The following is a 21,866-nucleotide window of genomic DNA, read 5'->3' as shown; positions in this document are numbered from 1 at the left end:
AGAATCTGTCTACACTATGTCAAAATGGTCAGCTTGGTAGGAAAAATAAACTGCTTGTTGTGATGTTATATATACCAGTAGCAGTTCAAAACTGGTCAGCAGTTGATTGTCTAAATTAATAGCTTGTAACCAGTTGTTAAGAGGATTATTAGCCAAATGATTTATATTTTGAAACTTGTCTTAAAATCGCCCCAAAATAAATATTTTTTAAGCATCAGTCTTTTGGGGTTTGTGTATATTAAATAATGGAATTACAGGTGCTTAGAAATCGATTCTCAAGCAATTACTTTCATTAAACACTGTGTCTTAATTAGAACTAATGTTTTTCTTTGTAGGCATGATCACTGATCTTTTCATAGATAAGTTCAAATTCAAAGGCACCAATGTAAAAACCAAAGTACCTCTTTTACTGGAGATTCTGGACAGTTATGACCAAAATGCCTTAATTGCTTTCTTTGATGCTGCATGAAATGTATCTTTGATGCTGCATGAAATGTAAACAAGGTAAAGTTTCAAAGAAGTCTGTTTAAATGAAAAATGTTAAAACAGAATTACAAGCTAACTGTACCCACTTTTATTTCAGATGCTGTGTAATATCATCTAAAAATATTTGAGATATTTAGTAATGCATCTATTTCTTTTGACAAATGGAGCTTTTTAAAAATAAAGAGAATTTAAAAAAAAAACCGGAATGATTATAAGAGATTTTAGTGGATATTTTGCAAGTGGATGTTTTAACTTTTAAATTGAGAAATAATATTTGGAAAATAAAAATATATTCAAATATTTAACAGGCTACACACATATATAAACTGTAAAGGTTTCAAAATGTATTTGCATATGTTACCTCATTTGATCTTCACAACGTATATTTATTATTATTATTTTGTCAAATCATATAGGAAAACTGATTCTCAGTGAGTTTAAGTGATTAAGAGGACATGCTATTATTTTGTAAAGCTGGGACCAGAACCTAAGTTCTGGTGCCTGGTTTGTGCCTGCTTACTATGTATGTTGTCATCCAGTAGAAGTAACCTACCAATTATTTTTTCTAGGAGTTGAGATTGATTTAGAACTGATTTCGATCTTGCTTGGTAATATTTTTTGACTCATACTCAGTGTATGAAATGCTTGAGTTGGCTCAGTGCTATAAATTGTGCCCAGGGAAATAAGCAGAGTTTGCACAGATTGGGGGGATCTTAACTTGATGTCGTGTACCCAGTAGAGCTATATAAGTCTACTACATGTGAATAATAGTGATGGCTTCTTAGATTTTCCTGCACTGGTATCCACTAATTTCCTTTTTATCATATATGGAGGGAAATATGACTTTAAGAGTATGGGACTTTTGTTCATTAATCTTCATCTTTATTCACATTCAGGGGAATATTGTATTTAAAGGTTGTTTTAAAATGCCATAAAGATTATAATGGAAAATAAGCTATTCTTTCTGTTTTCAAGAAGGGCACACGCATGAATTTGTCAGAAAACAATAATGCTTATTAATTATATACCATTATATTTATTAGTTATCTGCAAGCTTTGTTGTATATTAAATGTGAAAATTTGTTGAAGGCACATATTGCTAAGAGTTTTATTTTAATAAGGTCTTATTGTTTTTACTGTATTTAAACAACCTTCATTTCTAAATGGAACACATAATTATATCTAGGTCACCAGAATTTCACTGGGTGCTTTGTGTTGGCTGCCACAGCTTGGGGAAAAATAGATAAAAATTAATGGCTGTCTAGTTGAATTTCTTGTAGTACATTCCTATTTGTGATATATATCAAAAGTAGTTCAAGGTGGCACCTTAAATTAATTGCATCTTCATTAGGAAAAATAACAAGCATAAGACTAAAGAAACCCCTAAATACTAAGATGACCTTATAGTCTGCCACTTGAGTACCTGTTACCACGTGAGCCGCGTGTTAAGTGATTTCTGCACATTATTTAATCCTAACGACAACCGTATGACGTGTGGATAGCATTCCTCCCAATGACATAAGAGGACTGCGAACGCAGACACTGAAGACTACGAGGCCCGCGAGTGGCCGGGCCCGATTTTAGACCATGGGAAGCAAGTCCGTCAAGCTAACTGGAGGTCCCGGGGCTAAAGGCTGGGCGGCCCACTAGTAATCGCTCCAGGTTAATTCAGTTTATCCTTGAGCCAGCCCTTGCCCTGAGCCTGCCTAGTGGCTCCGTTTAAAGTCACCCTAAACTCAGGCCCCGCCTCCCCGGCCGGCGCAGGCGTCCTTCCTCCCGCCGCCGTTCGACGTTTCTCCGCCCCGCCCCTACGCGGTAGCCTTCGCGGCCGCCTTCACTCGCCTGCGACCGCGTCGCCTCTAGTGACGTCACCGGCCGCGGCCCTGTTCATTGGTCCATTTCAATAGTCGCGGGATACTTGAACTGCATGAACAGCCGCCGCTCCGGCGGGCTGCTCGCTTCTTTTCGGGGGCGTCTGTCGCCTTCCACGCCCGGCAGTGCCTGTCTGCGCCTTTCGCAACTTCTCCGGTCCTGCGCGATCCCGAGCGGGCGCGCGCGCAGGCGGGCCCGGGCTGCGGCGGGCGGCCACGGCTGAAGCCTTCCTCTGCGCGGCCGGTCGGCGGGACGGAGTGCACGCTGCTTGGCGCCGCAGGCTGATCCCGCCGCGCCCCCGGGAGCAGTGATGCTGGGCAGCTCCGCGCCCGGGCCTGCGGCCCGCGAGGCGGGTTCTGCGCTGCTAACATTGCAGCAGACGGCGCTGCTGGAGGACCAGGAGAACATCAACCCCGAGAAGGCGGCGCCCGCCCAGCAGCCCCGGACCCGGGCCCGGCTGGCGGTGCTGAAGGCCGGGAACGCGCGGGGTCCAGCGCCGCAGCAGAGGCCCAAGACGCGACGGGTAAAGAGATCTATCTGCGGGAGGGTGGGCCGAGCAGGAGTTCTGCGTGGGTTTAGCAGGCGGAGGAGTGGCGAGAAAGCATCCTCTGGGCTTTTTTAGGGAGGCCTCGGTCTGGAGTCCCCTTGATCCCTGGTTTCCTGGCATGTGGGATGCCACTATGGTAGTTTCTCCCATTCCTCTCCTTGCTAGCACTGTGCGTTATGTTGCCTGTCTGATCTCTATTGAGGTATGTTTCTATAGATAATGGGGTCACACCAAGCCCTACAACATGAGTGTGGTCTTTGCACGACTCTGCGGCTTCCTCTCTGCTTTTAAACCCCAGGCGCTGCTCTAGGACCCAGACCCCCTTTCTCCTCCCCATATGGTTAAGAGATTACTCTGCTTTACGAAAGGGTATAATAATACTTTGCTTTTGGTAAATTCCGCCATTTTACCGGATTTGCTCTGTTGCTCCACCCTGGGGCGAAAGTGGTGAACCGACACTTTTGCCATCTCTCTCCTAAACTTGTCATCTTTCGGCCTGCCGCTCCACCCATCTTGTGGCCTTGATTAGTTTTGCATAATTCCACTTAGTATGACTCTTTCTATAACCTTCCTGGGAATGCGTGTGACAAATTGGAACATCCCTTCTTTTTTCAATCCCTCAAATCCTTGCCTTTGCCCCAAAAAGTTTAATTTTCCTGATAGAGTATTTGGGAGTAAAACCGGAGGCTGAGACCCATAAAAGAAAGCAAAACTCCATTTAAATAGCCTCAAAGCCAGTTATTCATTTCTTTTTAGGTTGCACCTCTTAAAGATCTTCCTATAAATGATGAGCATGTCACTGTTCCTCCCTGGAAAGCAAACAGTAAACAGCCTGCATTTACCATTCATGTGGATGAAGCAGAAGAAGAGACTCACAAGAGGTCAAGTGAATCTAAAAAAACAGAATGTGAAGATGCCCTGGCTTTTAATTCAGCTATTGCTTTGCCTGGACCAAGAAAACCACTGGCACCTCTTGATTATCCAATGGATGGTAGTTTTGGTAAGTTTTAAAGAACATCTGTGTCAGATCAATGTAATTATAATTATTAAATAGATTGGATTAACAATAATTTGCATTTTAAGACATTATCTTACCTGATCCTTACTAGATAATGAGTTAAGTTTAATGTAACAAGTTTAGAAAGGGTGTGACTTAGGCCTCATTTCTAATACATGACCTAATGACCTACGAAAGGACCCAGAGCCTGATCAGGTGCTCCTTTTGGTACACTGCCAATCACATCAATTTAATTGAATCTCACTTATTTTAATCTGACCCTGGAAATGTTTGCTTGATTGGGAGAATAGATTTCAGTTGTAGTCATAAGACTTACTTTGTACATACCACTGCAGAGAATGCTCTTTGAGGATGCAGCTTTAAATATTGTGATGTCTAACATCTATTTCAGCTTTAAAATTTTGTTTCTGTAAAACTGGTCTGCGTGATTGTCTGATATCAGAGAGGGACACTGTCCTCCTGTGAGTCAGCAGTTGAACCGTGGCTGTTGGCGCTGAACCACATATTAAGCAAAGCAGCTGCTGTAGACAGCTGTGTCCCCAGTTTGTGCTGCCTCTTCACCATAGGGCTGTGGAGTGCCTGGTCAGCTCACTAAATCCAATCTTGTTTTAGTTTTACTTCTATTGATGAGAGGTGGTCTGGGAATAGCAGGCAAGTCCCTTTGGAAATAATGTGTGTATTTTTATTTAAAACTTGCGACAAATTTTAAGTCAGTGAACCTTGAAGTAAAAAGAATAATGGATGATATTCTTTGCTTCCAGAGATAATTTAAAATTACAAAAAATAAATCACTTGTTGATTGTAGTATTAATTTGAACTGTCAGTAACAAACCTAATTTTCTCATCAACACACTTGTTAGCCTTGCTTCTAGTTATTGCCTAGATTGTGCTTTGAATATTTGGGGTCTGCAAACTCATGGGGCAAATCCTGGATATTATCTCAAAACTTCGATTTTAAGTTTGTCCTAACAGAACTACCGTGCCCTCTACTCCTCTCTCTCCTGGAAGATGAATGCTACTTGAACATAATGCCTGATCCTCAAACTCATTTTCCTGTTAGTGGCCTAACGGTATTTTTTCTTGTTAACTAAAATCATTCCAAAGCTAAGTGGACAGATGTACTAAAACCAGAGGGAAATATTCTATGTACTTTGTCCTGAGGAGCCCTTTTTAGTTGGATGAAGTAAATGCTTCATAGTATGGGAATCCTTACAAGGGCAATCACTTTTAGCATTAAATTAAATAGAAAATTAAACAGTGAACTTAATCACACTTTTGGATTCTCCTAGAGTCCCCACATGCTATGGACATGTCAATTGTATTGGAAGATGAAAAGCCAGTAAGTGTTAATGAAGTACCAGACTACCATGAGGATATTCACACATACCTTAGGGAAATGGAGGTAAAGGCTCTCTGAATCCACTTTTTATAATGTTATTTATTCAATTTGGAGAAATGAAATTGAGAGGATAATGTTTTTAAGTTTTTTACGGTTAGTAAATTACTCTAATGCCATACTTGTGTTTCTAGCCCATAGCATCTTTGTTAATGGAAGAATCTATTGCAATTTTAACACTATACTAAGTAACTTTCTCAACAGGTTAAATGTAAGCCTAAAGTGGGTTACATGAAGAAACAGCCAGACATCACTAATAGTATGAGGGCTATCCTCGTGGACTGGTTAGTTGAAGTAGGAGAAGAATATAAACTACAGAATGAGACCCTGCATTTAGCTGTGAACTACATTGACAGGTTCCTTTCATCGATGTCTGTGTTGAGAGGAAAACTTCAGCTTGTGGGCACTGCTGCTATGCTGTTAGCCTCGTAAGTCCAGCTTGGTTTGTTGGATTAAAAGTGATCACTACCTTTCTGTGTAGGGAAGAAACTGATTTTTACCAGTGTGACATTTTAATGTACTACACAAGGCAGAGAGAGTCAGTGGCTACTTTATGGGCAGCAGTGTGGGTGAAAGTGTTTTCTAATTTAGAACATTAGTTTTCCCAGATCTGGATTTCAGGGTACCTTCTTGAATGAACATGGAGACAGGGTACATTTTAATACACTAGTCCTAGATTACAAAGTTTAAAAATGTGGTTCCTTCCACTAAAAAGTGCTTTTTGGCATATAATCAAAATCTTACCTTTTCATCATTAAGACATGAAAACTAAATTTAAAAACTAAAACACAAAACGTTTATTTTTCTAAGATAATTTCCTAAATTTTCAGTTACTTGGTGAACTCTGGCATTGTTCTCACTTTGGGAAGTCTCTAGCCTCTCGTTTATTTCCTTTGACTGCACTGGGAGAAATATCTCAAAAGTCTGTTATTGATTTGGGTCTTTTAATTTACATTTACCCAGTCTCTGCTAGAAATGATCAAGTATCAGTGGAAACAGGCAGTTGGTGGAAAGTGTAGGTTTTGGATTCATTCTATGTATTCTGCTAAAGAGATTTCAGAATTGGGATAAACAAGCTTGCTTCTCTTTTAGAAGGACTGATTACCTAAAACTTTTCTCATTGTAGAAAGTTTGAAGAAATATACCCCCCAGAAGTAGCAGAGTTTGTGTACATTACAGATGATACCTATACCAAGAAACAAGTTCTGAGAATGGAGCACTTAGTTTTGAAAGTCCTTGCTTTTGACTTAGCTGCACCAACAGTAAATCAGTTTCTTACCCAATACTTTCTGCACCAGCAGTCTGCAAACTGCAAAGTTGAAAGTTTAGCAATGGTAAGTTCTTTTCATTTTTTTGAATGAAGATTCTTAGGTCTTCATTAGGGACAAGCCCTAGTTTCATTATACAGCTTTGGTCAAGGGATTTAGTATTTTGAGGACAGATAAATGCTTTCAGAAGAAAGCCTACCATTGGCAAAAGATAATATAAATTGGGAAAGCACTAAGAGTAGTGGTATGAGGAGGAAGTCTAGGGAAATGGTTGCCAGAAGAATTGTTTTAAAAGTTATTAAGAGGAAAACAGTACAGGATGAGAATGGAGCAAACCACTAAAATAGTGGATATATTCAGAGATGAGGCTATGGAAATTTTTCTCTACGGTTGTTATAGAGCCAGTTAGAAAGACAGGACAAAATTCGGTCAGAAGGCAAAGATTTGAGGTTTGAATCCTAGCACTCTCGTGATCATCAAGTCTATTTACTTTTTCATTCCAGTTTTTGGGAGAGTTAAGTTTGATAGATGCTGACCCCTACCTAAAGTATTTGCCATCAGTTATTGCTGGAGCGGCCTTTCATTTAGCACTCTACACAGTCACAGGACAGAGCTGGGTATGTATTACCATGTCTTCACACATCTACCTTATGACTTAAATGCTTGTGCCAGATATGTTAAATAACTGTCCTATACAACCGATGGTTGTCTAGATGTACTGACCTGGAAAAACCATTCAACCATCTGCACTGTTTAAAGCACCTGACTTGTTGAATAGCATGTTTGTTAGGTAGAAAGCTTAGTTATTACTTGGATTTGAAAGGTGTGCTTAAAGAATTCAGGCCCTAAGACCTGCTGCTGGCAGGGAAAGTAGTAAAAATTGATCAATGTCAGCATAAAAGAGATGGAATAACGGCTTGAGAAAACTGGAAGCTATGTTAGGTGGAGGTGTTAGTAATGAAATTTAACAAAACTCAAGCTTAATGCCAACTACTAAATCGTGTTTAATGCGTTACTAAAACAAGACTCAATGGTTCTCTACTCCCTCCTCTGTAGCCTGAATCATTAGTACAAAAGACTGGATATACCCTGGAAAGTCTTAAGCCTTGTCTCATGGACCTTCACCAGACCTACCTCAGAGCACCACAGCATGCACAACAGTCAATAAGAGAAAAGTACAAAAATTCAAAGTAAGAATTAACATGGATATTAAAGAAGCTTGCTTTTCCAGGCTATTATATGGTTCAGAGATCCTTGACATTTTAACTTTATCACAGGATTCACAAAGCAGGCACAGCCTCCTTACGAAGCTATTCTCTTAGCAGGCCATGTGTTTTGAATAGGTTGTAGCTTTCTGTCTTGCATTTGGGGGAGAAGAGGAATGGGGCATGCGTGCATGTTTTGGGGACCAGATAATGATTTTATAACCATTAACTCAATCAGATAGAAATAGCATTTTTGAGTTCCTAGTCTTGATATCATTCCATGATCTTCACCCAATGAATGTTTACTAAAAATGGATTTTTTCCTACTTACAGGTATCATGGTGTTTCTCTCCTCAACCCACCAGAGACACTAAATGTGTAACAGTGAAAAACTGCCTTAAGATGTAAATCACTCAAAGTATATGATGTACAGTTTTTATCTTAGGTTTTAATTTTACAATCAATCATTTCTCAATGCAGAAGTTATGGTCAAGTACAAATTATGGTATCAATTACTTTTTAAAGGTTTTAATTTGTATATCTTTTGTACATGTAACTCTCTTAGATATTTGGCTAATTTTAAGTCATTTTGTTAAAAGTATTAATGATGCCACCTGTCAGCATAATAAGAATTAATAAATTGATTTGGAAAACTTGGTTTGTAAGTCAAATTTAATTTGAGGTAAAAATTTGACTTGGAGATGTCACTCAGAAAAATTAATTTGATTTGCTACAGAATGGGGACTGGGAAGGCTTCTCTTAAAATTAACAAGTAGTTTTAGGAAAACAGACAACAGTTCTGACATTCATTTTCCTAAGCAACTGAACCAATGTGCTGACGTGGACATAATAAATCTGCGCTTACTTATCAGTGGTGATGATCGTAAGACTCTTTCAGCCCTTTGTATACACTATGAAAATGCTTTTTCATTCCTCATCAACTTTTATACTTAACCAAAGTGACAATTATCTAAAATATGTTAAGAAGTTCTCCAGAAGGTTTATTTTAAAGCATAATGTAAAATTCTCCAGAGGTTTATTTTAAAGCATAATGTAAAAAACTATACAGTCATGCGCTGCATAACAATGTTTCAGTCAACGACGGACCGCATATATGACGGTGGCCCCATCAGTTTAGTATCACATAACCTAGATGTGTAATAGGCTATACCACCTAGGTTTGTGTAAGTATACTCTCTGGTTTTCACACAATGACGAAATTGTCTAAGGATGCATTTCTCAGAAGACAGCCCCATCTTTAAGCAATGCATGACTTTATAAAAAAATGACTAGATGTTATAATGGATTTGTGAATAAAAAAATACCCAAGGTTGTTAGCACTGAATAAATATCCTTTTAATAGTTATATGCACAAATATACAACTATGTGAGCTTTAATTAGCAGCTCTCTTCTTTCTTCTCTTTTTCACTGGCTTTTTACTTGGTGCTGTTTCTTGTTTTGCACTGATGGTCTGTGTTCTGTGAATAAAGTAAATTAACAATTTACTAACAGTGTTAGTACAGAAGCTGATTCCACAGATGATTTACCAGCCTCACACCATTTTGCTTGTTAAATTTTGAATCACCAAAATAGGAGGACTGACTGACTTTTTTATAACATTTGCCAACTATGAGAGTAAAATACAGTAACTTTGAAAGGCATCCAACTTTATTTACAGAATTAGGTCCTAATGTTTATAATCTCAGGTTGAAGAAACCACACAAAGAACAGCTGGATTTCTAATGAAAAAGGGATGTCTTTGTTTATAGGAGGGTAAGGTGAGAATAAACCAGAGAACAAGCCTCTAAGTCTTGAGTATGTATATACATTTGAAATAAACCAGAAATTTGTTACCTTATTTTCTTCGGATTCTTGTCTGGTTCTAAAATGATCATTTCTTCTTCTTCACTGTCTGAGAGTATTATAGGGGCATCTTTAAGAAAATGTTAAGAAAGCAATATAAGTAATATCTTGGAAAATTTCCACGTGGATTTATATCAGCAGTTCTAAAACGCCATTTCTATACAGAGAGCCCAAGTTACTCTTTGGATGGAGGCTTACAGATCTACTTGGTTCTTTCCTTAGAGCTCTGAAAAGCAATGTGTACTTTATTTACTAAATATTCTTTAATTACATAACCATCTGATACATAATTAAAAAGTTACAGGAAAAAAATCTTTTAAGGTACCACAATTTACCTTAGAATTTGCTAGTTTTAGAGATCTAAATTTTTAATTTCCATTATAAACAAAACTGGAAGGAAAATATCTACAAGCAGAATTATTGCAGCAAAACACATATACATTCTAAAAGATAATTTTGCCAAATCCCTCCAGCAATATTGTTCCAATTTACATTCCAAGAAACAGTATGTGAAGGAACCCATTTTCCTCTACACCCTTGCCAATGCTGGTATTTTTAATATTGCCCAATATAGCAGTCAAAAAATGCAATCTCATTTTTTGCTTTGAATTTATTTCCTTTATTACTATCAGGGTTGGCCATAAAATATGTTACTGGCCATCTGTATTTGAGGATTACTTTGTATCTTTTGCCCATTTTTCTCCTGAGTCTTAGTTAATGATATATGTATAAAAAGTGAATTAACCCTTTTCTTTGGTTGGTGGTGTATCAATTCTTTATATTTTGAGTTTTCAATTAGTTTCTCCCTTTGTTTATATGCTTTAGAAAGGCTTGTCAATTATCTTAGGTCCACCTTCATTACTCAGTTGAAAATATTACTCTTCAAGCCAGCAACTGAATGTCTAACTATTAACCTTATTAATCTCAGAGGTCCTAATCAGTGGGGATTTTTTTCCTTACAAAAAACCCCAGCAGGCTTTCAGTAATGTTTACAGGCAAGAATTTCCTTCCTTGAAGGCAGGCAAGTATGTGCATTACACACCTAAACAGCATCACCTTCACTATTTTCTCAGCCAGATTTAGTAAGTGCTTCCTTTAGTTCTCTTCCAGCCTAGTTCCTAAATCCACCCTTGCATGATTTCTGTTTTTACTACATTAAAATAAAAAAAATTTCATGATTATTTTCTAGTATGCGCCACGCAAGAATTTGGTTTTCTTAAAAATAAAAATACTCACAGGTAAAAACAATTTCTCCAGTTCTGCAGGTTTCAGGATGCAAGGAACATCTTAAGACTCCCAGTATTTCAGGTACTTCTAGAGTTTTGTATGTTCTAATACTGCTCTGTCTAATATGGTAGCCACATGTAGCTATTTCATGTTATATTAACTAAAATTAAATAAAACTTAGAATTTAATTCTTCAGTCATACAAGCTACATTTCAAGTGCTCAATAGCTACACATGGCTAGTGGCTACTATATTGGACAGAGTAGATATGGAACATTTCTAACACTGCAGAAAGTTCTATTTGGAAAACACTACTCCAGTACATGTTATGATATGGGCTTTTTAAGTTTAAGTCTAGAAACTATACAAAGAAAAAAAATAGCATGCAGGAATAAGATCTTTAAGAAACACATCCCAGGCCAGCCCCAGTGTCCTAGTGGTTAAGTTTGGCATGCTCTGCTGTGGTGGCCTGGGGTTCAGTTCCCGGGCGTGGACCTACACCACTCATCTGTCAATGGCCATGCTGTGGCAGCAGCTCACACACAAAAAGAGGAAGATTGGCAACAGATGTTAGCTCAGGGCGAATTTTCCCAAAGAAAAAAAGAAAGAAAAGAAACTCATCCTTAAAACTGGCCCAGCTATATATACAAAACGAAAAAAAGAACAAAACATTTTTTTTTTGGTGAGGAAGATTGGCCCTGAGCTAACATCTGTGCCAATCCTCCTCTATTTTGTATGTGGGACACCACCACAGCATGGCCTGATGAGCAGTGTACGTCTGCGCCTGGGATACGAACTCACAGACCCTGGGCCACCAAAGTGGAATGTGCAAACCTAATGACTATGTCACCAGGCCAGCCCCACAAAATATTTTTTAATCAAAAATTGACATTACATTTACATACCAAAGAGAACCACTACATAGAGATAAGCATATTCCGTTAGAAAAGAATTAGAGTTAATATTGCAGTTAGCATCAACAGTTTAGTTGAAATTTAAATCACAAAATATTTAGCCCCTCTAAAAAAGGAACTGCTAAATATAAGATCCCTAAAATACGGGTATATATTTTATAGATACCTACACACACACACACACACACACACGCCATAAAGTATCACCTACCTTGGCTTCCAACATTAGAGCCTTCTACTCCAGTGTCCATTTTTATACTATCGAGAATGACAGCTTCATCACTGCCACCTTCATCCTCATCTTCCTTCTCAGAGTCTTCAAGGTCACCCCAGGAGTTTTCTACTCCCTGTCCAATTTGAGCAGTTCCAGGAGTCCATAGCACAGGTTGAGAAACACTTAACACGTTAAGAAAACTAAATAACAAAAACACTGCTATTTGATGCAGTGTTGAAAAAGATGAGAATGAGAGTTTTAAGACCGACTGAAGTGTGCCACAACTTCTTGGGGAAAAAAAAACTTACTAATAGCTATACATACTATGGATGGCTGAACAAAGAGGAAGAAAAATAAAATTTATAACTCAGGTAAGATTTTATGGACACAATGGTGAGAAATATCAAGAGACACACTGGCTCTTAACATTTTAGTTGTAGTAATAAATTTGGTGAATGGATGAATAATTTCAAGGACAATGTAATAGCGTATAAAGTGTGCTTGACCATGCCACTGAAATTACAGAACAATATTCCAAAGAAAAATGAAATGCTGTAAATTCGTTGTTAAAATAGAGAATTTTCTGGGTTTTGTAGGATAGCTGAATAGAAGGGTAGATGTTATACCATCGACTTAATATGACTCATGACTACCTTGTCTTGTATCTTAAATGTTTTCTCTAATAGAGTACAGTGTTTCAGAAAACAAATTTCAGGATGCACACCCTTCACAAAGCCCTAACAATCCAAAAGTGTTATGAATCTTCTTGTTTCTGAAAAAAGCACCCAATAAAGATACACTTCTGAAGGAGGTTCAGCTTCAGCAATGATTTCTTCTACCTTCTCCTCTACATCAGAGGTATCAACAGGGGCCTTTTCCATTTTAAATGCTGTGATCCTTTGATTTGCTATAGACTCTGCAAAGCCAAACTTTCCACCTTCTTTCCTGTGTGGGTTTTTTTTGGGGGAGGGAAGGGGATGATAATTATATAGGAGAGAAGACAGGAAGGAAAAAAATAGTTAACTATTTTATCATTTTGATGGATGAGAAATATGGAATAGAGTTATTTGACTAACTTAACCTCACCAATTTATTACATCTATCAAGAGAAATAATAGAAAGTTACTATAATTACCATTTATTAAACCATGTGCCAGGCGTATGCTAAGTGCTTAAAGTATATTATTCTCTAATCCTCCAACCAGCCCTACCAGGTAGGCACTAACTTCCCACATTACAGAAGACACTGAAGTGCTGGATTAGATCTCGCTTAATGTCACACAGCAAGCAGCAGAGATGGGAATCAACTCCAGTTTGTGTTCTTTCCGTTAATTTAAGTTGTTAGATTCTTTTTTCCTAAGTGTTAATTTTTTTAAAGAAAAATATTATGTGGTTTTTCAATACAGATTATGTTTAAATTGGAATACAATATAACAGAGTTCAATCAACTTTCAAAAAACCTTAAGTAATATATTCAACTGAAATTAATAGATAAGGAAAGATTGAGTGTGAAAATTATATGGTTACTCTTGTGCAAGAAAGGTCCTTAACAGAAAAATCTATAAAAAAGCCATTTAGTTCTAGAAAAATTAAACTTACCTAACTTTCTGGTCATTCTCTAAAGCCTTCTGTATTAGCTCTGTAATTTCCGCTACTTTCACACCAGCTATTTTACTACATCTCAAAACCTATTTATAAAAGTGAATTCTGTTATTTAAAGACAAGAAACCAAATAGCTTTCTCAACAAAACTAAAAACACAAGATTAGTTTTTCTATCTGTATAATTTAAGCCTGACTTTTTTTCAAATATGAAAATAATGCAAAGTAAACACAAATAGGATTTGAGGGTAGTTTTAAAATATCTGAAGGACTATCACGTTAAGGGAACACACGTAAAAACTTTTCTGTGACAGTGTAAAAGATACTATTGAAGAGGCCACAGACATACGTTATATGCTCAGGGGTGCACTAACTTCCTTTCTGTGTGAGGGATCCACAGCACTAGTTCAAGACATGCTGCAGTGTCCCCTGGGAAGCTTTTATAAAGCAAAGATTCCCAGGCCTCAGGGACCTAATGGATCAGAACCTCTAGAAATGGAGATCTGGTACTGGTTGTAATGCTGATGATAATGACAATGATGACAATAATAGAAACTAACATTTAATGCACACTTAATATATGCTATACAACGCAATATATCCATGTCTATTTATCCTTATATCCTTCTAACAAGGTGTCGATAGTACCATTATTCTTTATTTTACAGATAAACTGGTCAGTTAGTATAAGGAGCTGGAATTCCAACTAAAGCAGCTTCTGTTCTCTTAAGCACCTACACTGTATATTATACAGCAATCTATTTTCTAAAAGCCCCCATGTGAATCTGATATGTAGCTGGATTTGAGAACTACTGCTTATTGTAGTATTCTAATTCTAAGAGTAAAACTATCTTTTTACCTAACTTCTACTTTTTGACACTTCTTTTTTTGATAGAGTTATGAAATCTCTTTCCTCACAAAGGAAAAAAGTGTTCCTCTATCTAGAGGGGTTAGACTCTGGAGGGCCATACACGGGAGGCACAACGGAGGATGAAGGATACTTTGTAGCCACCAGTTAACGGAACATAATGATAGCATTGAAACCAGATTCTAACACATCCTAGCATCAATCACTGAAAATATCCGTGTTGGATTTTAGTTACAAAACAAGAAAAACTCTCTAAAAAGAAGAGCCCTCTCTTAATGGAACATTAATCAAAGCACTGACTTGATCTTTCAGCAGCATTATCCCACCACTGGATTGGATGGTACAAATCTCTCGATGCTTGTTCATGGCAATCACCAGCAAGCCATCCATTACACGTTCTTCCCGTTCATTGGGATCCACCAATAAGTATGTTCTGAAATGAAAGTTACATGAAGCTGAAGAAATCTGAGGCTGAATGCTTGTCAATTTTAAGACAATGGGTATTTTTTAAAAGATGGCATTAATAAAGTCAACCAGTAAAGCTCTGAGCCTGTGAATTTGAGTCACTTTAATGGGAAGAGACAAGAGAATTATTCTTTTTATGGACACAAATGAATGTAAGTAGATATCGCTAACTATTACAGTAAAATCACACTAAGTTCATATTGGTTTTATTTAAATAATCATCTAAACCTAATGTTATCACTCTGATTAAAAGACTTATGACTCATTAATAAAAACTTACATAACATTAATTTGGTTAATCTTACAGTTTTCCTGATGTCCTGTACTCTGAAGTTCTTCTAGATTCTGCTAATGGCTCATTAAAAAAATACTGTCTATTTCTACACTGTCCAATGTTACCCTCTAGTCACATGGGGTTACTGAGCCTTTGAAATGTGGCTAATCCAAACTGAGATGTACTATGAGTGTAAAAGACTGGATTTAAAAGACTTAGTAGAAATAAAAGAATGTAAAATATCTCATGAATAATTTTTAAGATATTGATTACATATTAAAATAATTACTTTAGATATATTATGTAAAAATATATCAAAATTAATTTTACCTGTTTCTTTTTACTTTTTTCTTTTTTTTGTGAGAAAGTTCAGCCCTGAGCTAACATCCATGCGAATCCTCTTTTTGCTGAGGAAGACTGGCCCTGGGCTAACATCCGTCCCTATCCTCTTCCACTTTATATGGGACACCACCACAGCATGGCTTGACAAGTGGTGCATCGGTGCGCGCACGGGATCTGAACCCGGGCCGCCAGCAGCGGAGTGCGCGCACTTAACCACTACGCCACAGGGCCAGGCCCTCTTTTTACCTTTTTAATGTGGCTAATAGAAAATTTAAAATTACATATATGGCTCACATTGCATTTTTACTGGACAGTGCTGGTCTATATAACTCTAATGAAATTCTATACCACAATGACTAAAAGTTGAAAGATTTTCTCTAATTCTTATTTATAAAATTGTTAAAATATCTTATTTATACCTCCCCCCTTTTTTTTTTTGTGAGGAAGATCAGCCCTGAGCTAACATCCATGCTAATCCTCCTCTTTTTGCTGAGGAAGACTGGCTCTGAGCTAACATCTATTGCCAATCCTCCTCCTTTTTTTTTTCCTCAAAGCCCCAGTAGATAGTTGTACGTCATAGTTGCACATCCTTCTAGTTGCTGTTATGTGGGACGTGGCCTCAGCATGGCCAAAGAAGCGGTGTGTCAGTGCGCACCCGGGATCCAAACCCAGGCCGCCAGTAGCAGAGCGCGCACACTTAACTGCTAAGCCACGGGGCCAGCCCTCCCTTTATTTCTAAAGAGATTTAAGGCTCAAATTTTCATTTAAAGACACCATTACAGGGACCTAAGACTCCAGGTTTTTGTTGTAGCAGGAATTAACAGTGAGCTGTGAAGAAACTGCTGGAGAGCTGATGGAAACTAGATTTTTTCCCACGTGTGAACCATTCCCTTTCAACCTGCTCCTATTTCAACACCATCTAATATGCTCCCCTAATATGCTCCCAAGTACTCTGTCTTCCATTAATCCACAGTAATTCTCACCCCATATTCCCAAATAAGAGCCTAGCATACAATTCTCTTAACACCTGTACATCTCTAGGAAAGATAAGACACTACGATGCTGCAGTGAATTCATAAATTTGTAAGTATGCCATGAAAAGAAAAACACCGTGAAGTCTCTTCATTACAGAAAAGTTGGTCACTTCTATCGAAACAACTCTTTGTCAACTAATGCCCTTACAAAGCAAGAAAAGAACTATAAGGTGCTTTAATATTAAAGGAGGGGTTTGTTCATTTGTCCATGGCACATTTGAGTAGAATAAACAAGTTCCTAGTTGCATTTACAATTCCAGCCCATGACCAGGAAGAGACTTACCCTTGCTGGAAGAAGGCAAAACTGACACAAATGGGCATGTGGTGGACGCTCAATGGTACAGCATCACGCTCTTCAGGTGTATACTGTTTGAAAATAAATGTTTCAATAATCAGTCACTATGTTATGAACGTACAAAAAGTCATCTTGCACATCAAATATTAAAAACATGAAATTCCTTTACTCCTCAGTAAGCACCTAAATAACTTCTTTTATAATCATCTGTTTCACTTTGCCACTCAGGTTCCTTAAAACTTTAGCATTGGTCAAAAAGCTTTATTGAGGTATAATTTATATACCATAAAACCCACTCATTGTAAGTATATGATTCACTTTTTAATAAATTTATAGTCATGTAACTATCACCACAATCCAGTTTTTTAACATTTCCATTCCCCCCCAAAATGCCCTTGAGCCTGTTCGTAGTCAATTCTCACTTGCGCTCCCAGCCCCAAGCAATCACTGATCTTACTTCTGCTTCTATAAACCTGCCTTTTCTGGGCATCGCACATAAGTAGAATCTAACAATTTGTAGTCTTTTGCGTCTGTCTCCTTTCAACTTCACAGGTGTCATCCATCTTGCAGTATATATCAGTAGTTTGGTTCTTTTTACTGTTGAATAGTCTTCCATGGTAAGGATATACCACATTTTGTTTTTCCATTCCCCAGTTGATGCACCTTTGAACTGTTTCTGGTTTTGGGCTATTACAAATAATTCTGCTATGAACATTCACATAAGTCTTTGAGTGAACATACACTTTCATTCTTCCTGAGCAGATTCCCAGGCACGGAATGCTGGGCTGTATAAGTTAAGACTTAACTTTTTAAGAAACTGCCAAAATTTTCCAATGTGGCTGTACCATTTTACATTACTGCCAGTAATAACTCAACAGTATTTTTTAATTGATATCTTTTTTTGTCTATTAATTGCTCTCTACTTTTTTACTTCCTTATACCAACTCCCTTCTCTAAAGGAAGATGTCTCTATTGTTAATAAACCTCTGTCTCTGTCTGAAAGTCTTTAAAGAGTCTGTTCCAGTCTAATGCCTAAAAGCAGCATCATGAATGACTGCTTAGAGAATTTGGGCATCTGATGTTTCCTTTTGCAACTTCAGGTCTCAAACTATCACCACGGTGCACTTTCATTATTCTAGCGTGTAATTTATATAAACTGACATACTCAGCACAAAAGAGAAAGACGATGTAAACAGTATAGGTCAATAGTTTTCAAAATGCGCTCCTTGCACCAGCATCATCAGTATCACCAGGGAACTCTGTTAGAAGTACAAATTCGTAGGTCCTATCCCTATACTCTGAGGGTGGAGCCTAGCCATATGGTTCAACAAGCCTTCCAGGTGTTTCTGATGGACTTTTGCCACAGAGTAAGAATAAGCATCTCACTGTGCTTAGAATCAATGTATTTTTCACAAAGTGGCCCCTAAATATAAGACAAGTACTTCATCTAAGTGCTCAATCCAAAGAAGAAGTCATCTAGTTCTATTCTAGAAAACCAGGCTAAGGAGTGCTTTCATTGACAGACACTTCCATTCAGGAGATTTAAGAGATTCCAAGGGCAATTTCGACCACATGCAGTTTCTGCCTTATGAACAAATCTTAGAACATACCTAATTGCCATCTACAAGACCTCACTAATAACACGTTGCTTGCCAGGCTTCATCACAGGAATGAGCCCGGCTCACAACATGGGAGCTTACCAGTGTGACTTCATCTCCTTGGACGGAGACATCAGGTCTTCGGAAGTGACACAAGGCTACAATCGCAGCAATGCTGGCAGCATCAATAATATTTCCGTCATGATTTAATAAATGTAGGTCCACACGTATTTGCCAAACCTGATTGTGAATTTAAAACAAAAATAAATCCTTACTTATCATAACCAGTGGCTATTTACAAGGAAAAGTAACACTGTGTGCAAATTTTTCTCTTGCTGTTAAAATATGCAGTTACTCCTTCTATCGTAAAATTAAAAATGTATTTAGAAAAATGTTAAGCAAGACCAACATCTGAATTACCAATAGTTCACCTTTCTATGAGTCATTTGACAACAGTAAAATATATACTCTAAATAAACAGAACCACTCTACATTTAATACTAAGATTTCCCTAATTCCAAGCCTAATTATATTTTTATTGTTTCCTAACTTAAAAAACTCAAACTCTTAGGTTTTACTTGACAGTATTTATGCTAACCTTACAAGTAATGCAAATAGGAAGTAACATATTCAAGTACAGAATGTGGAAAGGTTAAGTAAGTAGCTTTTCTGGAGTCAAAAAGACGGTCAAATACCCTATTCCAGAATAAAGTTCTAATATCATCATGCAGCACAATTTATGGAGAGTAATATTTCCTATTCCGACGACCATTGACTCACTGTGTGGACCTATATAAGTCAATATCCAAATGAAGGATTTAATCTGTTCTTCAGTTTGTTGTCCATAAAGAAGGAAAACATTACTCACTTCTAACAACTCACTTAAATAATATAAGAAAATAAATGAGAATATATGAAAAACCACAAGTGCTTGGAATAAGACATTTTTACACAAATCCAAGTTACTATTTTCACCAATGTTTTTTGTCCCTTCAGAGAGAGACAATACAAAGTTCTACGGGCAGCAGTGAGGAACATCTGAAGTGAAATGGACCAGTATAAAACAGAATTAACTGAAGCTCTGAGAATGAAGGCATACATAGAGGGATCCATGAATCAACAATGCTCATCCTAAGATTAAGAATTCTGGGGTCTGGCCCCGTGGCTTAGCGGTTAAGTGCGTGCGCTCCGCCACTGGTGGCCCGGGTTCGGATCCCGGGCGCGCACCGACGCACCGCTTGTCCAGCCATGCTGAGGCGGCGTCCCACATACAGCAGCTAGAAGGATGTGCAACTATGACATACAACTATCTACTGGGGCTTTGGGGAGAAAAGGGGGGAAAAAAAGGAGGAAGATTGGCAATAGATGTTAGCTCAGGGCCAGTCTTCCTCAGCAAAAAGAGGAGGATTAGCATGGATGTTAGCTCAGGGCTGATCTTCCTCACACACACAAAAAAAAGCATTCTGGGCATGTTCCTCACCTTTTCACCAGCAACAACACAGAGTGATTCAGTGTCTATACACTTCGAATTTCGTAGACATCTTTCCAAGAGTCGATTCAACTTCACCAAGAGATCTGACTGCCTATGAAAATAGGAATGGGCTAATGTCATGAAATATAACACCTGGCATTAAAACACTAGCTCACTGCTGTTAGGTTCTCTTCTGGCTAAAGCAGCTTAAGAAAAAGACTTAAATACCTGCCAGGTTCAAAAGCTGGGGCAGCCATCTGAGAGAGTTCAAGGTTAAAAAAAAGAATACCTTCGGTCGCCCTATTGAGTTTTGGAGAAACAAGTTCACAGGAAACCTGTCCAAGGACTCTGCAAAGATAAAGTACAAATCTGTTAACTACATATATTTCCTTTCCAATTAAAAAAAAAAAAATCTAAATCAGATACCAATTAAGATTCAATCTTACTCTGAGTAATAACATACTCAGCATGATATATCATTAGAGATTGAAATTACATATAAAGTATCGTCATAGAATATATACAGAAATAAAACTCACACTGGCATACCCAAAGGGATGACGGGAAAAAACATCTCTTATTACAGTATTGACTATTCCACAGATTGTTCTAAAAAAACCAATAGCATTTACTTCTCTTTTTTAAAACAAATATTTACTGATAATAGATGGCATGAAAACTTCAGACTTCTGAAGAGTTTTCATATGGCATGGTTCTCGAACATTATCTAAGCAATATCCTCACAAATTCCAAATGAATATTAAAAACCTAAATCTCATGTCACTCAGGAAAAAGAGGAAAGCAGGAGCTATCTAATGACAAGAAGTGTAGGAAACAAATTCAGTGCAATCACTGCTGGGTGTATATATGATTTATAGAGATCAGAAAGAACTATGCCCTACTCATGTGACAGAAAACATATTTATGATTAGAAATTTAAAGTGACTATAAAACAAAAAAAAATCTTGCATTAAAGAAAATATGCTTATTTTTGGCAGGTAAACAAAGTACTGCCCAGACTTCTTAGCTGCTGGGTAAACAACTGAGCCTATAAGGTTCTTTTAAACGTCTCCCTACTGAGCTTATATCTAATTTGAATCCTTTGTTACCTTGTTTTCCCAAGTTCCACAATACAGCACCCATAATCTGTTCCAAACGAGATCTTGATGTTCCTATAATCATAGGTTTGTCTGCCATCCAGCCGCTGCAAGCACAACGTTCATTCATTTACTCCTTTAGCAAATATTTACTGAGCAGCCACTTCGTGCCCTGGGCTACACACTTGGAGGAAAGTGGGATCCCAACCACCCCCCACAGGAAAGTGGGAACTAGGTGCCCGGGCGCTGACAGTCGCTGGGGTGACCTGAGCCTTGAAAGAACCCACCGGAGCCAAACACAGCCTTGGGGATCGGGGAAACGCACTGCCGGTTCCCCCGGGGCTCCCGGGCCTGCGCGGGCCCGGCCTGTGCGTCCCAGCCGGAAGGCTGCGGGCGGCCGCGCGACCCGAGCGCCCACGCAGCGCCAAGTTCCCCGCGGCCGTTTACCTTCTTCTCTTCGATGGCGCGGAGTAGGAAGCGGCGCTCGCAGTTTGAAAGTGGCGTCTCCTTCATGCCGTCGGGTCACGGGGCCCACGGGCACCGGAATCGGTGGGAAAACTGAACCTGAGGCTGTACACGCGCGCCCGAGTCGCTTGGCGGCGCAGGAGATTTACATCATCAAAGCGCGGCGGCTGAGCTGGGAAAGCACAGGTGGGGGGCCGTCGCTAGTGCGCAGGCTCAAAGAGAGGATGGAGGAGGGTGAGCTGGCTGGGAGGAAAAAGCGGCGTGGGGAGGCGAGTTTCTGAACGGAAATCTGTATGTCTTGTCGTAAAGTGTAGGGGAGAAAAAGACCCCAAAATAACCATCAGTGA

The 21,866-nt window shown here is 38.4% G+C and overlaps 3 protein-coding genes across 4 annotated transcripts in view; 2 read left to right on the top strand and 1 right to left on the bottom strand.

Annotated features, from left to right (window-relative positions):
• The window catches only part of BBS7 (Bardet-Biedl syndrome 7), a 31,800-nt gene extending 31,325 nt beyond the window's left edge, over positions 1-475 (top strand). For both annotated transcript variants that reach the window (XM_058549993.1, XM_058549992.1), the window contains exon 19: positions 336-475. In XM_058549993.1, coding sequence (XP_058405976.1) covers positions 336-341 — 6 coding nt within the window. In that variant the 3' untranslated portion in view covers positions 342-475. The remainder of the gene's footprint in view (positions 1-335) is intronic.
• Positions 476-2,406: 1,931 nt separating this feature from the next.
• Positions 2,407-8,448, top strand: CCNA2 (cyclin A2). The gene is made up of 8 exons (XM_058549995.1): positions 2,407-2,881; positions 3,662-3,905; positions 5,213-5,325; positions 5,524-5,747; positions 6,446-6,653; positions 7,091-7,204; positions 7,644-7,777; positions 8,126-8,448. Exons 1-8 carry the CDS (start codon positions 2,669-2,671, stop codon positions 8,172-8,174), a joined length of 1,299 nt encoding a protein of 432 aa, XP_058405978.1. The 5' UTR covers positions 2,407-2,668; the 3' UTR covers positions 8,175-8,448.
• A 675-nt stretch (positions 8,449-9,123) lies between these two features.
• Positions 9,124-21,653, bottom strand: EXOSC9 (exosome component 9). The gene is made up of 12 exons (XM_058549994.1): positions 21,502-21,653; positions 21,067-21,161; positions 20,186-20,305; positions 19,967-20,069; positions 18,589-18,726; positions 16,877-16,959; positions 14,779-14,911; positions 13,610-13,698; positions 12,809-12,955; positions 12,008-12,192; positions 9,648-9,726; positions 9,124-9,271 (listed from the first exon to the last, which is right to left on the bottom strand). Exons 1-12 carry the CDS (start codon positions 21,565-21,567, stop codon positions 9,187-9,189), a joined length of 1,323 nt encoding a protein of 440 aa, XP_058405977.1. The 5' UTR covers positions 21,568-21,653; the 3' UTR covers positions 9,124-9,186.
• Between the last annotated feature and the right edge of the window lie 213 nt (positions 21,654-21,866).

This window comes from Diceros bicornis, chromosome 11 (assembly GCF_020826845.1).
Source record: "Diceros bicornis minor isolate mBicDic1 chromosome 11, mDicBic1.mat.cur, whole genome shotgun sequence".
NCBI lineage: Eukaryota > Metazoa > Chordata > Mammalia > Perissodactyla > Rhinocerotidae > Diceros > Diceros bicornis.
This window is presented reverse-complemented; position numbering and strand designations above follow the sequence as displayed.

What these genes read in the sequence shown, in the direction of transcription:
- CCNA2 (XM_058549995.1), top strand. Translation starts at nt 2,669, where the DNA reads ATGCTGGGCAGCTCCGCGCCCGGGCCTGCGGCCCGCGAGGCGGGTTCT. An exon ending in AGAGGCCCAAGACGCGACGG is followed by an intron (nt 2,882 to 3,661) that starts GTAAAGAGATCT and finishes ATTTCTTTTTAG; the next exon opens with GTTGCACCTCTTAAAGATCT. An exon ending in CAGTCACAGGACAGAGCTGG is followed by an intron (nt 7,205 to 7,643) that starts GTATGTATTACC and finishes CCTCCTCTGTAG; the next exon opens with CCTGAATCATTAGTACAAAA.
- EXOSC9 (XM_058549994.1), bottom strand. Translation starts at nt 21,567, where the DNA reads ATGAAGGAGACGCCACTTTCAAACTGCGAGCGCCGCTTCCTACTCCGC. An exon ending in TAATGCTGCTGAAAGATCAA is followed by an intron (nt 13,699 to 14,778) that starts GTCAGTGCTTTG and finishes TTTTATAAATAG; the next exon opens with GTTTTGAGATGTAGTAAAAT. An exon ending in CTCTAATGTTGGAAGCCAAG is followed by an intron (nt 9,727 to 12,007) that starts GTAGGTGATACT and finishes ATTTTCTTAAAG; the next exon opens with ATGCCCCTATAATACTCTCA.